We start from the raw sequence: 17539 nt of genomic DNA, 5'->3' as shown, positions 1-17539 counted from the left end.
TGGTTCTGTGTGTGTGTGTGTTCTGACGGTGGTTCTGTTTCTGTGTGTTCTGACGGTGGTTCTGTTTCTGTGTGTTCTGACGGTGGTTCTGTGTGTGTGTGTGTGTTCTGACAGTGGTTCTGTTTCTGTGTGTTCTGACGGTGGCTCTGTCTACGTGTGTGTGTGTGTGTGTGTGTGTGTTCTGACGGTGGTTCTGTGTGTGTGTGTTCTGACGGTGGTTCTGTTTCTGTGTGTTCTGACGGTGGTTCTGTTTCTGTGTGTTCTGACGGTGGTTCTGTTTCTGTGTGTTCTGACGGTGGTTCTGTGTGTGTGTGTGTGTTTTCTGACGGTGGTTCTGTTTCTGTGTGTTCTGACGGTGGTTCTCTGTGTGTGTGTGTGTGTGTGTGTGTGTGTGTGTTCTGACGGTGGTGGTGGTTCTGTTTCTGTGTGTTCTGACGGTGGTTCTGTGTGTGTGTGTGTGTTCTGACGGTGGTTCTGTTTCTGTGTGTTCTGACGGTGGTTCTGTGTGTGTGTGTGTGTACGTGTGTGTGTGTGTGTGTGTGTGTGTGTGTGTTCTGACGGTGGTTCTGTTTCTGTGTGTTCTGATGGTGGGTCTGTGTGTGTGTGTGTGTGTGTGTGTTCTGACGGTGGTTCTGTTTCTGTGTGTTCTGATGGTGGTTCTGTGTGTGTGTGTGTGTGTGTGTGTGTTCTGACGGTGGTTCTGTTTCTGTGTGTGTGTGTGTTCTGACGGTGGTTCTGTTTCTGTGTGTTGTCATGGTGGTCCGGTGTGTGTGTGTGTTCTGACGGTGGTTCTGTTTCTGTGTGTGTGTTCTGACAGTGGTTCTGACGTCTGAATCAATTACACACACAAGATGGCGCCGGTGTGTGTGACAGGCCGTCTGTGTCTGTGTCCTAGTATGTGTGCTTTGTTGCTGTTTCTATTTCTGCTTTTAATTCCAAACATCTCAACTTTGCTGACGTACAATCGTCAAACCCTTCTAAATATTCAGCTTATCTTCAAAGAGCTGTCTAGTCCCGACTGGGACAATTCACGCCTGTATCCCCTCCCGTGTTGTCGTCTGTTTCGGCTTTTCTACTTCGACAGCCCAATGCTGTGCATCGACGATAACGCCGCAGAAGACGAGGAAAGCGCGGGGGTATTTTAGTTGCTCTAAAGTCCCGCCTGGCTGATTGGTCTGCGACCCAGGTTCGGCTGGATGTGAGGGCATTTGAACGAAACTACGATTGTTCTATATCCAGGCGCTCCCTGGAATTACGGCATGAGTGAATTTGGCCTGTGCTTCCAACACACTTTGCTAATAGCTTCTGTCAACGACTGCTGCGTGTTCGTTGAGGTGGAGGGAATCATCAAAATTTTTAATTGCTGCGCCGGGAAACTCACCATGGAGATGACGAAGGATGGCTTTTTAACACCCCTCGGTCTACGGGACAGGGTGGAGGTCTAGCATCAATTTTAAAGCAAAAATGTAGATGCTGTGTTCAAACAAGGGATACCTATCTCAGTTTTGAGTTCCAAGTTCTAATAATGGACTTGCCTAAGCCCGTGATGATAGCGGTGGTGTACCGACCTCCTAAACCAAACAAAGACTGCATTGATGATTTTGCTGCCTTTCTGGGAGATATTATCCAGAACGACGATAGACTTTTAATCCTAGGAGGATTAAATATACACGTATGTTGTTCCTTCGAACTCTTTGGCAAAATACTTTTTAACTCTTGTTGATTCTTTTGGGTTTGAACAGCTAGTGAAACAACAGCTAGTCTTATGTTGTCTTATTGCTTATCCATCTATGATATTGACACTTGTGATGCCAGTTTTACGGACCACAAACCTGTAATATTTACAACCTCTCTCTGTTGTCCATCTGTAAACCCTCAGACCTTTACAAAATGGTCTCGGAAAATTAGTGCTGACACCGGGGCAGTTTTTTCCGCAGCCTTTAAAGAGGCATCTAAGTCTTGCAATTTAGAAGGTCCGTTAGAGGCATTGAGTGCTGAAGAACATCTTACTCTATTCAATTCTACCTGTATAAATATTCTGGACAATATTGATCCCTAAAACAGAAAACTGTTAAACCAAAATCAGAGCCTTGGTTAAATGATAGTGTACAGACAGACCTGCAGAAGTGCGGAACGGAGGTGGAAAAAAGACAAGCTCCAGGTGTCTTGAAATGTTAAGAGATTCACTGTCAACCTTTCAAAAAGCAGTAAAAGCCGCTAGGACTAAATGTTTTTCAGAGCCTAGGTCATTACAAAAAATTGTCATAGGCCAACATTTTTATTTTCTACAATTAACTCTGTTATAAATCCCTCTTCGGTTGTTCTCCCAAATTCGTCACAAACACTTTGTGATCATTTTTTAAATTTCTTTATAGACAAGATTGCAAATATTAGATCACATATTCAAACACCATTGTTTGATCCATCTGACTCCATTATTGTTCCAGTGTTTTAGCCCAGTTTGACCCCATTTCCTCTGAAACCCTCCAAGAAGTGGTCAGTTAAAGCCTCCCACAAGATTCCTACATACCTTTTTAAACAAGTTTTAGATACTGTCGGACCTAGTTTATGGTCCATAATTAATAAGTGCCTTATCGTAGGGACTATGCCAGAGGGTTTGAAACATGCTGTTGTCCAACCTCTTATTAAGAATCCAAATCTAGATTCTTCCGACTTCCAATTTCCAAACTACCTTTTATTTCGAAAATCATAGAGAAAATAGAAAATAGAGATATTTCAACACGAATCACATTTTTGAAACATTTCAGGCAGGTTTTAGGAAATATCACAGCACAGAGTCTGCTCTGTTGAAAGTTTTAAATGACATTCTTTTAACTGTGGACTCAGGTGATCATGCTAGTCTTGTGTTATTAGACCATAATATCCTCATCTCCTGCCTTGAACCATTTAAGAGCATTTCCTTTGATTCCTCCACAGTGTTAAATTCCTTTCTGTCGAACAGAAGCTTTTCTGTTTGTCTTGGAGAGTTTTCATCTGCTGCAGCTCCTCTTATGTTTGGTGTTCCTCAGGGCTCTATTCTAGGTCCCATTCTTTTTTCTCTGTATATGCTTCCATTAGGCACCATCTTTAGGAAACGTGGTGTTTCTTTCCACTGTTTTGCAGATGACTCCCAAATATATCTGCCAATGAAACTGAATGATTCAAATGCACTACAACCTTTATTGGATTGCCTAACTGACCTAAAACGTTGGATGTCTCTAAACCTTTTTAATTTAAATGAATCCAAAACAGAGGTTGTCGTGTTTAGGCCCTCTGATGGGTGTGATGCTCATAATCTTAATTTGGAGCAGTTATCTTGGCTTTTATAAACCGTGTGTAAAAAAACGTAGGTGTTTTATTTGATGGCTCCCTTAAATTTGACAAGCAGATAAACTCAGTTAGTGTTAAACTCAGCTTCTACCATCTAAGAGTTTTGGCAAAAGTTAAGCCTTGGCTCTCCCTTAGGTAATTCATGCATTTGTCTCTACCCGACTTGATTATTGCAATTCTCTCTATGTAGGAATAAACCAACGATCTATTTCTCGACTTCAAATGGTGCAAAACTCTGCGGCTAGACTTTTGTTGGGTGTACATAAGCGTGAACATATTACCCTAACTTTAATGTCTCTTCATTGGCTTCCTGTTCATTATAGAATTGATTTTAAAATCCTTTTATTGGGTTTTAAATCCTTAAACGGACTGGCACCTACTTATTTGTCAAGCCTTTTGTCCATACACAAGCCATCGAGATCCCTCAGATCTTCAGATCGTAGGCTGCTGACTGTTCCTAGGGCAAGACTAAACATGAGAGGGGATCGGGCTTTCTCTGTTATTGCCCCCAAACTGTGGAATAGCCACTGTGTATTAGAACTGCTCAAACACTCTATGATTTTAAATCTAAGCTAAAAACTCATCTGTTTTCTTTGGCTTTTTATGTATTATAGTGATTAATAGAATCTCTTTTATTGTCTTTGTTTGTTCTTTTTGTGAATTGTGTTATAATTTGTAGTTGTGTAAAGCACTTTGGTCAACTCTAAGTTGTTTTAAACTGTGCTATAGAAATAAACTTGAGATTGACATTGGTTCAGTGGGTGTGTGTTCTGACGGTGGTTCTGTGTGTGTGTTCTGACGGTGGTTCTGTGTGTGTGTGTGTGTGTGTTCTGACGGTGGTTCTGTGTGTGTGTGTGTGTGTGTGTGTGTGTGTGTGTGTGTTCTGACGGTGGTTCTGTGTGTGTGTTCTGACGGTGGTTCTGTGTGTGTGTGTGTTCTGACGGTGGTTCTGTGTGTGTGTGTGTGTGTGTGTGTGTGTGTGTTCTGACGGTGGTTCTGTGTGTGTGTGTGTGTGTGTGTGTGTTCTGACGGTGGTTCTGTGTGTGTGTGTGTGTGTGTGTGTTCTGACGGTGGTTCTGTGTGTGTGTTCTGACGGTGGTTCTGTGTGTGTGTGTGTGTGTGTGTGTTCTGACGGTGGTTCTGTCTGTGTGTTCTGATGGTGGTTCTGTGTGTGTGTTCTGACGGTGGTTCTGTCTGTGTGTTCTGACGGTGGTTCTGTGTGTGTGTTCTGATGGTGGTTCTGTGTGTGTGTTCTGACGGTGGTTCTCTGTGTGTGTTCTGACGGTGGTTCTGTGTGTGTGTGTGTGTGTGTGTGTGTGTGTGTGTGTGTGTGTGTGTGTGTGTGTTCCGACGGTGGTTCTGTGTGTGGGTGTGTGTGGGTGTGTGTGTGTTCTGATGGTGGTTCTGTGTGTGTGTGTGTGTGTGTGTTCTGACGGTGGTTCTGTGTGTGTGTGTGTGTGTTCTGACGGTGGTTCTCTCTCTGTGTGTGTGTGTGTGTGTGTGTGTGTGTGTGTGTGTGTTCTGACGGTGGTTCTGTGTGTCCCTTACGAAAAAGAAGTTTATTCAAGTGTTCTATTAGTATACTTCTTTTAAACTAAAAATAAGAAAGTATACTTTCAGTCTACTTTTTATATACCTCTCAGAAATATACTTTATGTACTTCTCAGAAATATACTTCAAATTGCACTGAAGTATACTTGACTTATACTGACAGAAAAGTCTAAGTATATTACCTTTTTTTATCACAAGTAAATCCAAGATGGCGGCATGTATGGTCTGATGTGTGTTTGTCCCCTTATCTATACTCATTTGTTTGCTTTTATGCTCATATTTGGAGTAAAATTTTTTGCAGATTCCATGAGTGAGCTTTCTGGTTTTTAGATGAAATAATTTTTTATTGGATTATGGACTACTTTGCTGCAGAAAAGCTTCCATCTCCAGGCTCTAATTGGATCCTGAGGCCCTGTTAGCCTCTCTAGGCCCTAGCAGTCCAGCTACCATCTCTAGGCTCCAGGCCCTAGCACCCCAGCTACCATCTCCAGGCTCTGCTTGGATACTGAGGCCCTCCTAGCCTCTCCATGCCCTAGCAGCCCAGCTTCCATCTCCAGGCTCTACTTGGATTTTGAGGCCCTGTTAGACTCTCCAGGCCTTAGCAGCCCAGCTACCATCTCTAGGCTCCAGGCCCTAGCAGCCTAGCTACCATCTTCCTTCTCTAGCCCAGCTCCAGCCCAGCTACCATCTTCAGGCTCCAGGCCCTAGCAGCCCAGCTACCGTCCTAGGCTCTGTTTGGATCCTGAGGTCCTGTTAGCCTTTCCAGGCTTTACTTGGATCTTGAGGTTCTGCTAGCTTCTCTAGGCCTTAGCAGCCCAGCTAACATCTCCAGGCTCTGCGTGGATCCTGTGGCCCTGTCAGCTCCTCCTGGTTTTGCTAACATCTTCTGCTAACATGGCTCTTCTCTCAATGCTGCTTTGTTCATTGTTTTTGCAGAATCTAAGATCAAGTGATTTATACTGGGTGAGTACATCTTACAACATTTGTGGCTCTTTGGACATAGCCTATGAATTCAACTGTTCAGCCTTTGTGCATTCCCCTCAAATGCCAAAAGAGTTGGCAGAGGACTTAAATTTAGCCTGGTTTCTACCCAGAGATATTCTTCAGCTTCAAAGTCTTTTGATTTTAAATGACTATTTTGCATTTGATGACAGACATTACTGGGACTCTCATTTTAAAAACTCTACAGATTCTTCATATACTGATGGTAAACAGAGATGGTTAATATTTTTATTGTTGCTTTTATCTGGCAATGTGCAGCCAAATCCAGGCCCTGAGTTGCAGTGTATTCCATTGCCATCTGATGTGAAATCTATGTCTGGTTTGAGTGTAATTCACCTTAATGTTCGCAGTTTGTTACCCAAAATGGATCTGCTTAGAATTTGGGTGAATTTAACAGATGCAGATATTGTTGTGCTATCTGAAACCTGGCTGACAAAATCAATCACTGATATGGATGTTGGAATGGGTGGTTATAATGTGTTTCGTGCTGACAGACTAAGGAAGGGTGGTGGGGTTGCTATTTATGTCAAATCTAAATTTAATGTGAAGTTAGTCTATTCAGAATCAATCGGTAAGCAGCTGGAATTTTTGGCAGTGAATGTGGAGTTGGCCAAGGGCCTTTATGTTACTGTTGTTGGGTGTTATAGGCCTCCTTCTGCCTTGAGTACTGCATTGCAGACTCTTATTCAACTCTTATCCAGATTGGACTATTCTGAAATTATTTTAGCAGGTGATCTAAACTGGGACTGGCTGAAATCTTGTTCAGATGAATTTAAGTCATTTTGTGATTCTGTCAATTTTACACAGTTAATCAATTCTCCCACTCGTTTAAATTTTAAGTGTCATGAGAAATCCACCTTAATTGATTTAATTTTGACTAATGTTCCGCACAAATTTTCTGCTGTTGGTGTTTTTTGCAATGACCTAAGTGACCACTGCGTTGTTGCTGCTGTAAGGAATACTAAGATGCCTAAATATAAACCTCGCGTAATATGTAAGAGGAATCTCAAAAAATTTAATGAACAGGGCTTTTGCCATGATTTGTTTAATTGTGATTGGAGTAGAATAGAGCTGATTCCCGATGTGGAGTCAGCCTGGATCTTTTTCCGGGATAGTTTTTTACAAGTAATAAATAGACACGCCCCACTAAAGAGATTCAGAGTAAAGGGGCGGGATAATCCCTGGTTTTCCTCTGAGCTTGGAGATATTCTTCATGACCGCAATTTAGCTTGGGCCAAAGCAAGAAAAACGGGCTCTTCGTCTGATTGGCTTGTTTTTAGGCAGTTAAGAAATAAAGGTTCTTCTTTTATTAAGAAAGCAAAATCTGACTTTTATCTGTCAGCCACTACTAACACCTTAAATGATCCCAGAAAATTTTGGAAGGCTATAAAATTACTTTCTTTAAACAAAGATAGTATTAATGTTCCTTCTTTTATTATGAAAGAGTCTGTAGTAGTTCATGACAAGCTGGAGATATTGAACCATTTTAATGAGCATTTTATTCAGTCTGGTTCTTTGTTTGAAACTGCTTGTCCTTATACTGTGACACCTTGTGGAGATGTACCAGTCTCTACAAGTGTCTTTAATTTCACTCCATTTTTAGTGGCTGACGTTCAAAAAGCCCTAAAAGGGCTGGCTCCTGAAAAACCTCCAGGACCTGATCTTATAGAGCCTTACTTCTTAAAAATAGCTGCTGATTGTGTAGCACAGCCTCTAACATACCTTTTTAATCTTACTTTAGAGAGCAACACTATTCCCAAAATATGGAAATCTGCATTTGTTTGTCCATTATTGAAAGGGGGTGACCCGTCAAATTTAAATAATTACAGGCCAATTTCTAAGTTGTCTGTTTTGGCCAAAACGCTTGAATCCCTGGTGAGTGATCAGATGAAAGACTTCTTGCATGTACAGGACATTTTATCCCCATTTCAGTCAGGTTTTAGAAAAAAACATAGTACCATCACAGCTGCAATGAAGGTGATAAATGACATCTCTGTTGCTCGTGACAAGAAGCAGCACTGTGCATCACTTTTTATTGATTTGTCAAAAGCTTTTGACACGGTTGATCATGATGTTTTAAAGATTAGGCTTCTTAATTCGGGGTTTTCAGAGAATACTGTCTCTTGGTTCTCAAACTATCTTAGTGATAGAACCCAGTGTATTAAGCATGATGGTGTTCAATCTGGTATTTTACCAATCCTTAAAGGGGTTCCACAAGGCTCTGTGTTAGGCCCTCTTTTATTTACTATTTATATAAATAATCTTAATCGGCATGTGTCTGATGCAAACTTTCATTTTTATGCAGATGACACAGTTATTTACTGCTGTGCACCCTCTCTTAAACAAGCCATTGCACATTTACAGATTGCCTTCACTGTGGTCCAAAACACTTTGCTACAGCTGAAACTTGTGCTTAATGCAGACAAAACCAAATGTATGCTTTTCACGGGCCCTCGGAATAGACCACTGAATGTTCCCTCAGTGATTACTCTTGACGGACGTGAAATACAGATTGTTACAACCTATAAGTATCTTGGTATTGTTATTGATGATTGCCTATCATTTAAGCCTCATGTTCACTGTCTAGTGAGAAAGTTGAGGCTAAAATTGGGTTTTTACTTTCGAAATAAGCTGTGCTTTTCTTTTAATGTTAAAAAACGGTTAGTGGCATCAACTTTTTTATCTGTGCTGGACTATGGTGATATATTATATATGCATTCATCTGCTCAATGCCTTCATATGATTGACGCAGCCTATCATGCATCGCTGAGATTTATTACTAATTGTAAAGCTCGCAGCCATCACTGTGAGCTGTACTCTCGTGTAGGGTGGTCTGCTCTGGCCACACGGAGGCTTTGTCATTGGTATACATTTATATATAAGGCTATTCTTGGTGTGCTTCCATCCTATTTATGTTCACTTCTTATGAAAAAAAGTGCTAGTCATTATTCTCTCCGTTCTCAGGCTGTTGTTTTGCTTTCTGTCCCACATGTTAGAACTGAGCTGGGTAAAAAGGCCTTTGTTTATTCTGCTCCCTTAACATGGAATTTGCTGCAGAACAACTTAAAACTTAGTAAATTGATTCCTTTGAGTGTTTTTAAGTTAAGAATGAGATGTTTTGAGTTGGACTCCCTTACATGTCAATGTTTTAATTGAGATTTCATTGTAAGTGCATAATTGGCTTTCAAACTGTTTCTATTAATTTATTTGTTTTTATTTTCATGTTTTTTTGTGTGTGTCTTGTACGTATGTAATGATGTGATGTAATTCTGCTGCCTATCTTGGCCAGGTCTCCCTTGCAAAAGAGATTTTTAATCTCAATGGGCTTTTCCTGGTTAAATAAAGGATAAATAAAAAAAAAATAAAAAATAAAAAATATTTGGCCTATACTTGTTGATCGAGATATACTTAAAAGTATAATTAAGTATTCTAAGTATTCTTGGCTTGTACTTGTGTTTACTATTTTGATTGAGTAGCTTATTAAATACTTTTTTAAAAACATAATATTACACCCCGTCTTATAAACTAACATGTTCAGCTTTATATAGTAAACTTTCGGGTGGAATAGCTTATAGAGTAAATAAAATAAGCATGGAAAATAAGTTTATTCAAGTGTTCTATTAGTATACTTCTTTTCAACTAAAAAGAAGAAAGCATACTTTCAGTCTACATTTTATATACTTCTCAAAAATATACTTAATTACACTTAAGTGTACTTGACTTATACTGAGAGAAAAGTCCAAGTATATTTGGCCTATACTTGTACTCAATCTTTTGATCGAGATATACTTAAAATTGTAATTATTCAAAGTATACTTGGCTTGTAATTGTGTTAACTCTTTTGATTGAGTAGTAGCCTATTAAATATACTTTTTTTTACATCGTTTTTCATATACAGTCTTATGAAACTTTGTTTGAAAATATTGATTAAAATATTGATATAAAACAGATATGTTTCTAATTCTGCGTATCTGAATTTTTGTGTAGGCTAGTCCACTGGTAGTGTACATATTTACTTTAATTAAACTTTTCCCCACCATTGACTGAATTTTCCAGCTATCCATGTTTTCACTGTTATACGGTAGGGGGCGCTGTGACACATCTTCTAGTACAGATTCTCCGGATCAAAACACAGGAGAAGAAGCTGAAACAAGTGATAGAAGATTGCTCACTCAAATGTAAAATAATGTAATATCAAACATTAAACAGCTTGTAAATCAAAACTGCTTAATGTTTCCAAAATGAAATGAAGCGTAGGCCTAACCCATGAAGAGAAAACGACTGTGAAGCTTTGGGGGTGTTGGACTCGATCTACTCCACCTGTGTTTTGATCATCGTTCTGGATCTGATCAAGGCGTAGTCTTTGACAAAAATGTGATTTTCTCAACTATTTTGTTTAAAATGTTGCCTTTCTTTATGAAACTTACTGACATTCAAGTGTTGATAAAAAGGATGCATGAAGCTAATAAAATGTTTTTAAAATTAAAGTAGAGTTAAAGGTATTTTTCAAGTATAAAAAACTAGTAGTTTACTGAGAGTACATTAAAAGAAAACTTGTAGTATAAAACTACTAAACTAGTAGTTTACTGAGAGTATACTTCAAAGTTGCTACAAGTATTAAAATAGTAAACTACTAGTATACTCATAAGTTCACTTGCAGTACAAATGAGAAACATAATTATGAACTAGTTGTGCACTTAAAGTTTACTACTGTTACACTTATAGTACACTTAAACATATACTTTTATATACTTCAAGTGGGCCAATTTAGTCCCAAGCGGTATTAAAATAGTACACTTACAAGTTTACTACTAGTACATATTGACATTAGTATACTTACTACATAAAGTATACTTAAAAATATACTTGAACATTACTCAAGTATACTTCATAAAATGAACTTATAGTATACTTTTTTTCGTAAGGGGTGTGTGTGTCCTGGCGGTGGTTCTGTGTGTGTGTGTGTCCTGACGGCGGTTCTGTGTGTGTGTGTGTGTGTGTGTGTGTGTGTGTGTGTGTGTGTTCTGACGGTGGTTCTGTGTGTGTGTGTGTGTGTTCTGACGGTGGTTCTGTGTGTGTGTGTGTGTGTGTCCTGACGGCGGTTCTGTGTGTGTGTGTGTGTGTGTTCTGACGGTGGTTCTGTGTGTGTGTGTGTGTGTGTGTGTGTGTGTGTGTTCTGACGGTGGTTCTGTGTGTGTGTATGTTCTGATGGTGGTTCTGTGACGGTGGTTCTGTGTGTGTGTGTGTGTTCTGACGGTGGTTCTGTGTGTGTGTGTGTGTGTGTGTGTGTGTGTGTGTGTGTTCTGACGGTGGTTATGTGTGTGTGTGTGTGTGTGTGTGTGTGTGTGTTCTGACGGTGGTTCTGTGTGTGTGTGTGTGTGTGTGTGTGTGTGTGTGTGTGTCCTGACGGTGGTTCTGTGTGTGTGTGTGTGTGTGTGTGTCCTTACGGTGGTTCTGTGTGTGTGTGTGTGTGTGTGTGTGTCCTGACGGTGGTTCTGTGTGTGTGTGTGTGTGTGTGTGTGTGTGTGTGTTCTGATGGTGGTTCTCTGTGTGTGTGTGTTCTGACGGTGGTTCTCTGTGTGTGTGTGTGTGTGTGTGTGTGTGTGTGTGTGTGTTCTGACGGTGGTTCTGTGTGTGTGTGTGTGTGTGTGTGTGTTCTGACGGTGGTTCTCTGTGTGTGTGTGTGTGTGTGTGTGTGTGTGTTCTGACGGTGGTTCTGTGTGTGTGTGTGTGTGTGTGTGTGTGTGTGTGTGTGTGTGTGTTCTGACGGTGGTTCTGTGTGTGTGTGTGTGTGTGTGTGTGTGTGTGTTCTGACGGTGGTTCTGTGTGTGTGTGTGTGTGTTGTTGTGGCCAATTCTCTATCTTTGGTTCAGGTCTTCAATGTCTGAAGAAATCTTTCAGAGTCGAAGTTTCAGGTCCCAGAAGAATAAACTTTATTGTACAAACAACAAAGTGAGACGCCGGCTGGCCATCCGGACATCTAATTTTACAATGGTTTTCTCTCAGATCTTATACCTTTTTTCTCATCCCTTGGTGTCCAATTTCCTCACTTGGTGTCCAATTAGCGTTAACATAGTTATCTTTTTCTCTTTGCTCCTCCTCGTCACGTCGCCACGATTAGAAACACCTGCATTAATGTCCAATTTCTATTGGTGGCCATACTGGCGCATGCGCTTTTTTAAATATGATTTCATATATGGTTTTTTGGGTACTTTTCCACTCTTGTCCTTAGACTACCTTTCACCCAGTTTTTATCCTGTCCTCACACAACCTTTTCCTCGTAAACACTTTTGACAGGTTCAGTGTTTCCCATCATTTTGTCCCCTTTGACCTGTTCTCTCTGTTTCCCATGATTTTAGGTCTTCGTTTCCCCTGCTTTTTGGCCTCCCATATCTTAGGCCTAGTTTCCCTAATATTCATATCATGCATTTGAATAGGATTCATGTGTGACAGAGATGAGACAAAGAAAATTCTCCAACACATCCCCCCTTTGGGACTAATTCTAGTCCCACTTTCAACTATTACTTCCCAGAATGCATCTTCATGAGTAGGGTACTTCTCTTCCATTACCTATCCAATATGGTCAATATAGACCAGTGGTTCTCAACCTCTCCTGCAGGGACCCCCTGACAGGCCATGTTTCTGTTTTAACCCTGAAATGGCACACCTGATTCAATTAATTAAAGGCTTAATGAGTAGTTGACTAATTGATTAATTGACTAATTCCTACTCTTCCTACTCTAATAAATACTCATTAATTGAATCAGGTGTGCCATTTCAGGGTTAAAACAGAAACATGGCCTGTCAGGGGGTCCCTGCAGGAGAGGTTGAGAAACACTGATATAGACCATCCATCTTTTATCAACAGACCCCCATCACAAAGGTACACTCTGGAGGAAGAATGAGACCAAACATCTCCACCCCTACTTGGCTAGAGTGGAGTAAAAGATCTCACCTTCCTATCAAATCATAATTTTAAAGGATGTGTTATTTCAAACATCATGCTTTCAATACTTTCAATCCATCTTGTTGTATAAACTTGGGGTTTAGTCTCTATCCATCGGTGCCAGAGGTACTGCGGTGCCAGAGGTACTGCGGTGCCAGAGGTACTGCACAGGCGCTTCCGGTGGCCTGGAGTGCTATCTGGGTTGCTCCATCGTTGCCGGAGGTGCCCTGGTCCTGCCTAGGGCGCTATCTGGTGTTGGAGCAGACAGCGGGTTTTTAAACCACCAGTTGAGTCAGCTCTTGTTTCTTCAACAGTCGATGACCGCTTTTGCAAATAATTCCTCTTTTGCACTATAACTATATACATGTTCCAGTCTCAAAATATAAAAAGTGAATAAAGTGATTATTAGTAATAAAAACATTCTTATCTTTTCCCTTTATGTCTGGTTGCATTACCTCGTACCACGGGCAATGACCTGCTTTAAACCTTCTGTCGTCCCCTCTCATGCACATAATTTATTATTTAAGTGAGCAGCTGGTGTGATTATATTTAAACACATTTTCAGTAGGATAGGTCAAGTATATTCGAGAGATTATATGAGTAAATATTCTCAGGAAAAGGGCCCTTATGAAAAGAACAAAGAAATGCAGAAAACCCCTCTACTAACTTCCTACTCTACCCATTATCTAATTAGTCTATCTATTTTACCCCAAAATAAAATACACAGTGGGGCTACCTCCCTCTCCTACCAGAAACAAAGTAAAAAATGTTTTAAAAGTAATAAAGTGCCCTTTTCCATTCATCCAGACCCTTATAAAAAGTCATCCAGCTCATCCATGCCTGGGCCAATGGAATGCACTCTTGAGTTGTAGCATCCAGTGTCCATTCCCAATGGTCCTACCCAGAGCCGGATTAACGCAAAGGCAAACTAGGCACGTGCCTAGGGCCCGATTGGCGGGATGGGGCCCAGACAGAGGGACAAAAAAAAAAATATATATATATTTTTTACAAATGTCCTATCTACAATTTATTTCAATATTTATTAATTAACTAAAAATAGTGACGATGTTTATCTTAACCATAGACTGTTACATTACTGCAGTTAAACCAATTAATGTGTCCGTTACAAAGCGGGTGCCGGCTTCTGAAAGTATGTGTAACGAACGCATCCATCAGGTGCTGCGAGGCAAAAGCCTAATAAACACACAAAGAAGCACAGCTCATAATGCAGGTGTGTGAGTTGTCGTCATCTATTTTGGAGTGATTGCAATGTATTCTAAATACTGTAGATCAGCGTAATTTCTGGAAAAATCATTCACCGCTTTATTACGAGTTTAAAAGAGCGCGAGCGTCATTAACGTGCCCAGACGCGACGCTTTGAATTTGCGCGTACAATGAATAACATCGCGTCGGGAGCTGACTAGTAAAAAAGTTACAAAATTAAAAGACAAGACGTCTGTATTCTAAGTTAAAAAGCCAACACACTACAAATTTTTTAAATGTTTCAAATAAAGGATCTCATATCTATGGGTCTATCTTCTAAATGCTGCTGATGATTAGATTATACCCTGACATTACGCCAATAATATCAGTTTATATATTTTTTTTCTGCTCAGTAGCGATCGTGTCTTTCTCTTCCACTTGATTTGTGTATAGCATATTTAAGGTAGCAATGCAATATAAAAGCACTTATGCTCATCTACTGAAGTGGGATTCTGGAACTGTGAATAAATTGAATAAAACAGCAAAATAACAACAACAACAATAACATCTTCATTAAACAAAAAAGAGATTACCTTAGATAAAGTTTGATTAATATGTACATACAGTACCGGTAAAAGTCTGGACCCATTACTATTTTTTATGTTTTTGAAAGAAGTTTATTATTATGCTCTACAAGCCTGCATTTATTTGATCAAAAATACAGAAAAAAACTGGAATATTCAGCAAGGATGTGTTAAATATATAAAAAGTGATAGTGAAGACTTTTTTAAAACAACTTTTTAATAATCAAAAATCCTGAAAAAAGTATCACAGGTTATAAAATAAATATTAAAGGAGAAGTTCACTTTTAAAATGAAAATTCTGTCATCATATACTCACCCTCATGTTGTTTCAAACCTGTATAAATTTCTTTCTTCTGCTGAACACAAAGGAAGATATTTAGAAGAATGTCAGTAACCAGACAGTTTTTGGGTCCCATTGACTTCCATAGTATATTTTTTTTCCTACTATGGAAGTCAATGGGACCCAAAAACTGTCTGGTTACTGACATTCTTCTAAATATCTTCCTTTGTGTTCAGCAGAAGAAAGAAATTCATACAGGTTTGAAACAACATGAGGGTGAGTATATGATGACAGAATTTTCATTTTAAAAGTGAACTTCTCCTTTAAGCACCATTTCTAACATTTGATAATAAATCAGAATATTAGAAAGTTTTCTGAAGGATCACGTGACACTAAATTCAGCTTTGCATCACAGAAATATAAAGTATAGTAAAATAGAAAACCATTATTTAAAATTTTTATAATATTTCACTATATTATTTTTCTGTATTTTTGATCAAATAAATCCAGGCTTGATGAGCATAAGAGACTTCTTTCAAAAACATTAAAAATAGTAATGTGTCCAAACTTATGTACTGTGTAAGTAAAAATATACTGCTTTTAAAATTAAATGTTGTATAAATAAAAAGGTTAGGAATCATATTTGTTTCAAGTGTTTTTTTATTGGGGGTGGGGGGGCCTCCAACTTGAATTTTGCCTAGGGCCTCCTAATGTCTAGAACCGGCCCTGGTCCTACCACCACATTGATCATCTGCTTGGCAGCTGCGTTGGCTAGCATGGATCTGAGGAAAGGCACAACACAACAGAACAACAAAAGAAGAACAACAACACCCACGGCTATTATTATGCCCACCTTAATGAACCATTCTTTCCATCATTTTCATCGACCTCTTGTCTCAGTTCCTTCAGCTTCTTCATGGCCTTAGTAAAAGCTCAATCAGAGACTGTATTATTTGGAATAAAGGTTCAACAGTCAATTCCCAACATCACACATACCCCTCCTTTTCCTGCCAGTAGCCAATTCAGAGCTTGTCTGTTTTGCCATGTCATTTTGCTGGTGTATTTTAGCTGATGGCCTAAGGCATCCATTCCTAAGGCCTAAGGCTTGATCTTAGTCTTAATTGTTTTGTTGATTGTCAGAGCTAATCTGAGATGGTATGCCAAATCTTGGGATGACTTCTTTGGTTACATTTTTTATCAGTTTCTGCTCCTTGGTCTGCTGAGGGTTCTGCTTCGACCCATATGCTAAATCTATCAATGAAAACTGTATCTGTATCTTTTTCCTCTTACTGATTTTATCATGTCCACATACTCCATCACTAGATGTTTGAAGGGTCCTTCTGGAACTGGGATAGAGCCTATTGGAGTTGCTGTTCCTTTTCTGACATTATTTTGTGAATTTTGTGAAATTTTTTATTTTTCTAATGTTATTTTTCTAATAATCTCCCCCCTTGCGCAATGGTCAAAACCATGCGCATCTTAAATTAAAATAGTAAAAAGGGTTGCTAGTGTAATTATTTGTCTTTTAATACCTCATTTGTCCAATAGTCTGAAGTTGAGGGTTTTGCTTATGCCTTCTTGACCAATGATATAGACTTAATTTTATATTAAATTATCTATTAAATTCCAAGGTGCGAATACAACCAATTGTAAATTAGTAACAACTCTGATGACAAAAGCTACTGAATGTAGGCAATGTGGCATTCCCCATGTGACAGTGTCTAAATGTTTTGAATTACACAGTTGGTCGATATCAGTTGTCATTTGATTGTGTTAACCACTGCTGTCATAAACCCCACATTTTTTTAATATCTCACAGATAAATATTTCTGGTAGGTCTGGACATGCTGTCGTTTGAAAAAAACATCAATATCTCTTATCTGATTTGTCATTCATCTGTTAATTTAATTTCTCTTCATAATCTTTTCTTCTGTTGCTTATGAGATGCTCTTTTAAATGACTGGAGATTTTAGCGTACTCTCGAATTCATGACCAACAATATCAACATCCTGAAATCCCTGATAATGACAGCATTTGTGACATCACGTGTTTGTAATTTGTGTAGTCACTATTTTTATTTCTAAACCTAAAAAAATTGAACTATTGACCAAGATGGAGTGACCAGCACCATAACTCTATCATCCACATCTTTTGTTGTTGAACATATTATGTCCTCTTTTTTCCTGATAGAGAGCTCAGTATCACTCAAGTTTATATCAGCTCTGTCTTGAAAGCAGAGCCCAAAAGCTCTCTGTTCAATGGACAACATCATCAATTATCTAATTATGCATTTACCCCTAGTTGGTTAATGCAGTAGTCCCTCACTATGCTGAGTCCAGCGTCAGTTGTAGTTAATTATTGAGTCATGCAAACACTTCCCCTCCCATTTTTTTAATGCTTACAGCTGGACTAATGTCTATTGCAAGAAAGCAAATAGAGAGTGTCAGCTTCACAGAATATAGAGAACTGCTGTTGGACCAGTGAATAATCAAAATACAATTTATATGGCCTATCAATAAACTTTGAAGCGGTCTCTGTAGTGATCATTGAAAACGCATCACCTGTGCCCACTTAGTAAAGGATGGAGTCCTTCTGCTTGGACCAGCGATCAGTTGAACTGGTTGGGCTGCTGTCTGAGTGTTT

At 39.3% G+C, this 17539-nt stretch overlaps 2 protein-coding genes across 2 annotated transcripts in view; one reads left to right on the top strand and one right to left on the bottom strand.

The window, feature by feature from the left end:
* The window catches only part of LOC309494661 (uncharacterized protein), a gene marked incomplete at both ends in the record, with an annotated part of 17846 nt that extends 2032 nt beyond the window's left edge, over positions 1 to 15814 (bottom strand). Inside the window, 3 exons of the mRNA XM_082164075.1 lie at positions 1 to 146; positions 522 to 829; positions 15750 to 15814. The exon at positions 1 to 146 is cut by the window's left edge and continues 485 nt beyond it. Of these exons, the coding sequence (XP_082020201.1) occupies positions 1 to 146; positions 522 to 829; positions 15750 to 15814 (519 nt within the window). The remainder of the gene's footprint in view (positions 147 to 521; positions 830 to 15749) is intronic.
* The window catches only part of grtp1a (growth hormone regulated TBC protein 1a), a 39974-nt gene that overhangs the window by 11128 nt on the left and 11307 nt on the right, over positions 1 to 17539 (top strand). The gene's annotated exons all lie outside the window — the stretch shown is intronic.

This window comes from Leuciscus leuciscus (assembly GCF_965113295.1).
Source record: "Leuciscus leuciscus genome assembly, chromosome: 3".
NCBI lineage: Eukaryota > Metazoa > Chordata > Actinopteri > Cypriniformes > Leuciscidae > Leuciscus > Leuciscus leuciscus.
The sequence above is the reverse complement of the archived record's forward strand: the minus strand, read 5'-3'. Positions and strand labels throughout refer to the sequence as shown.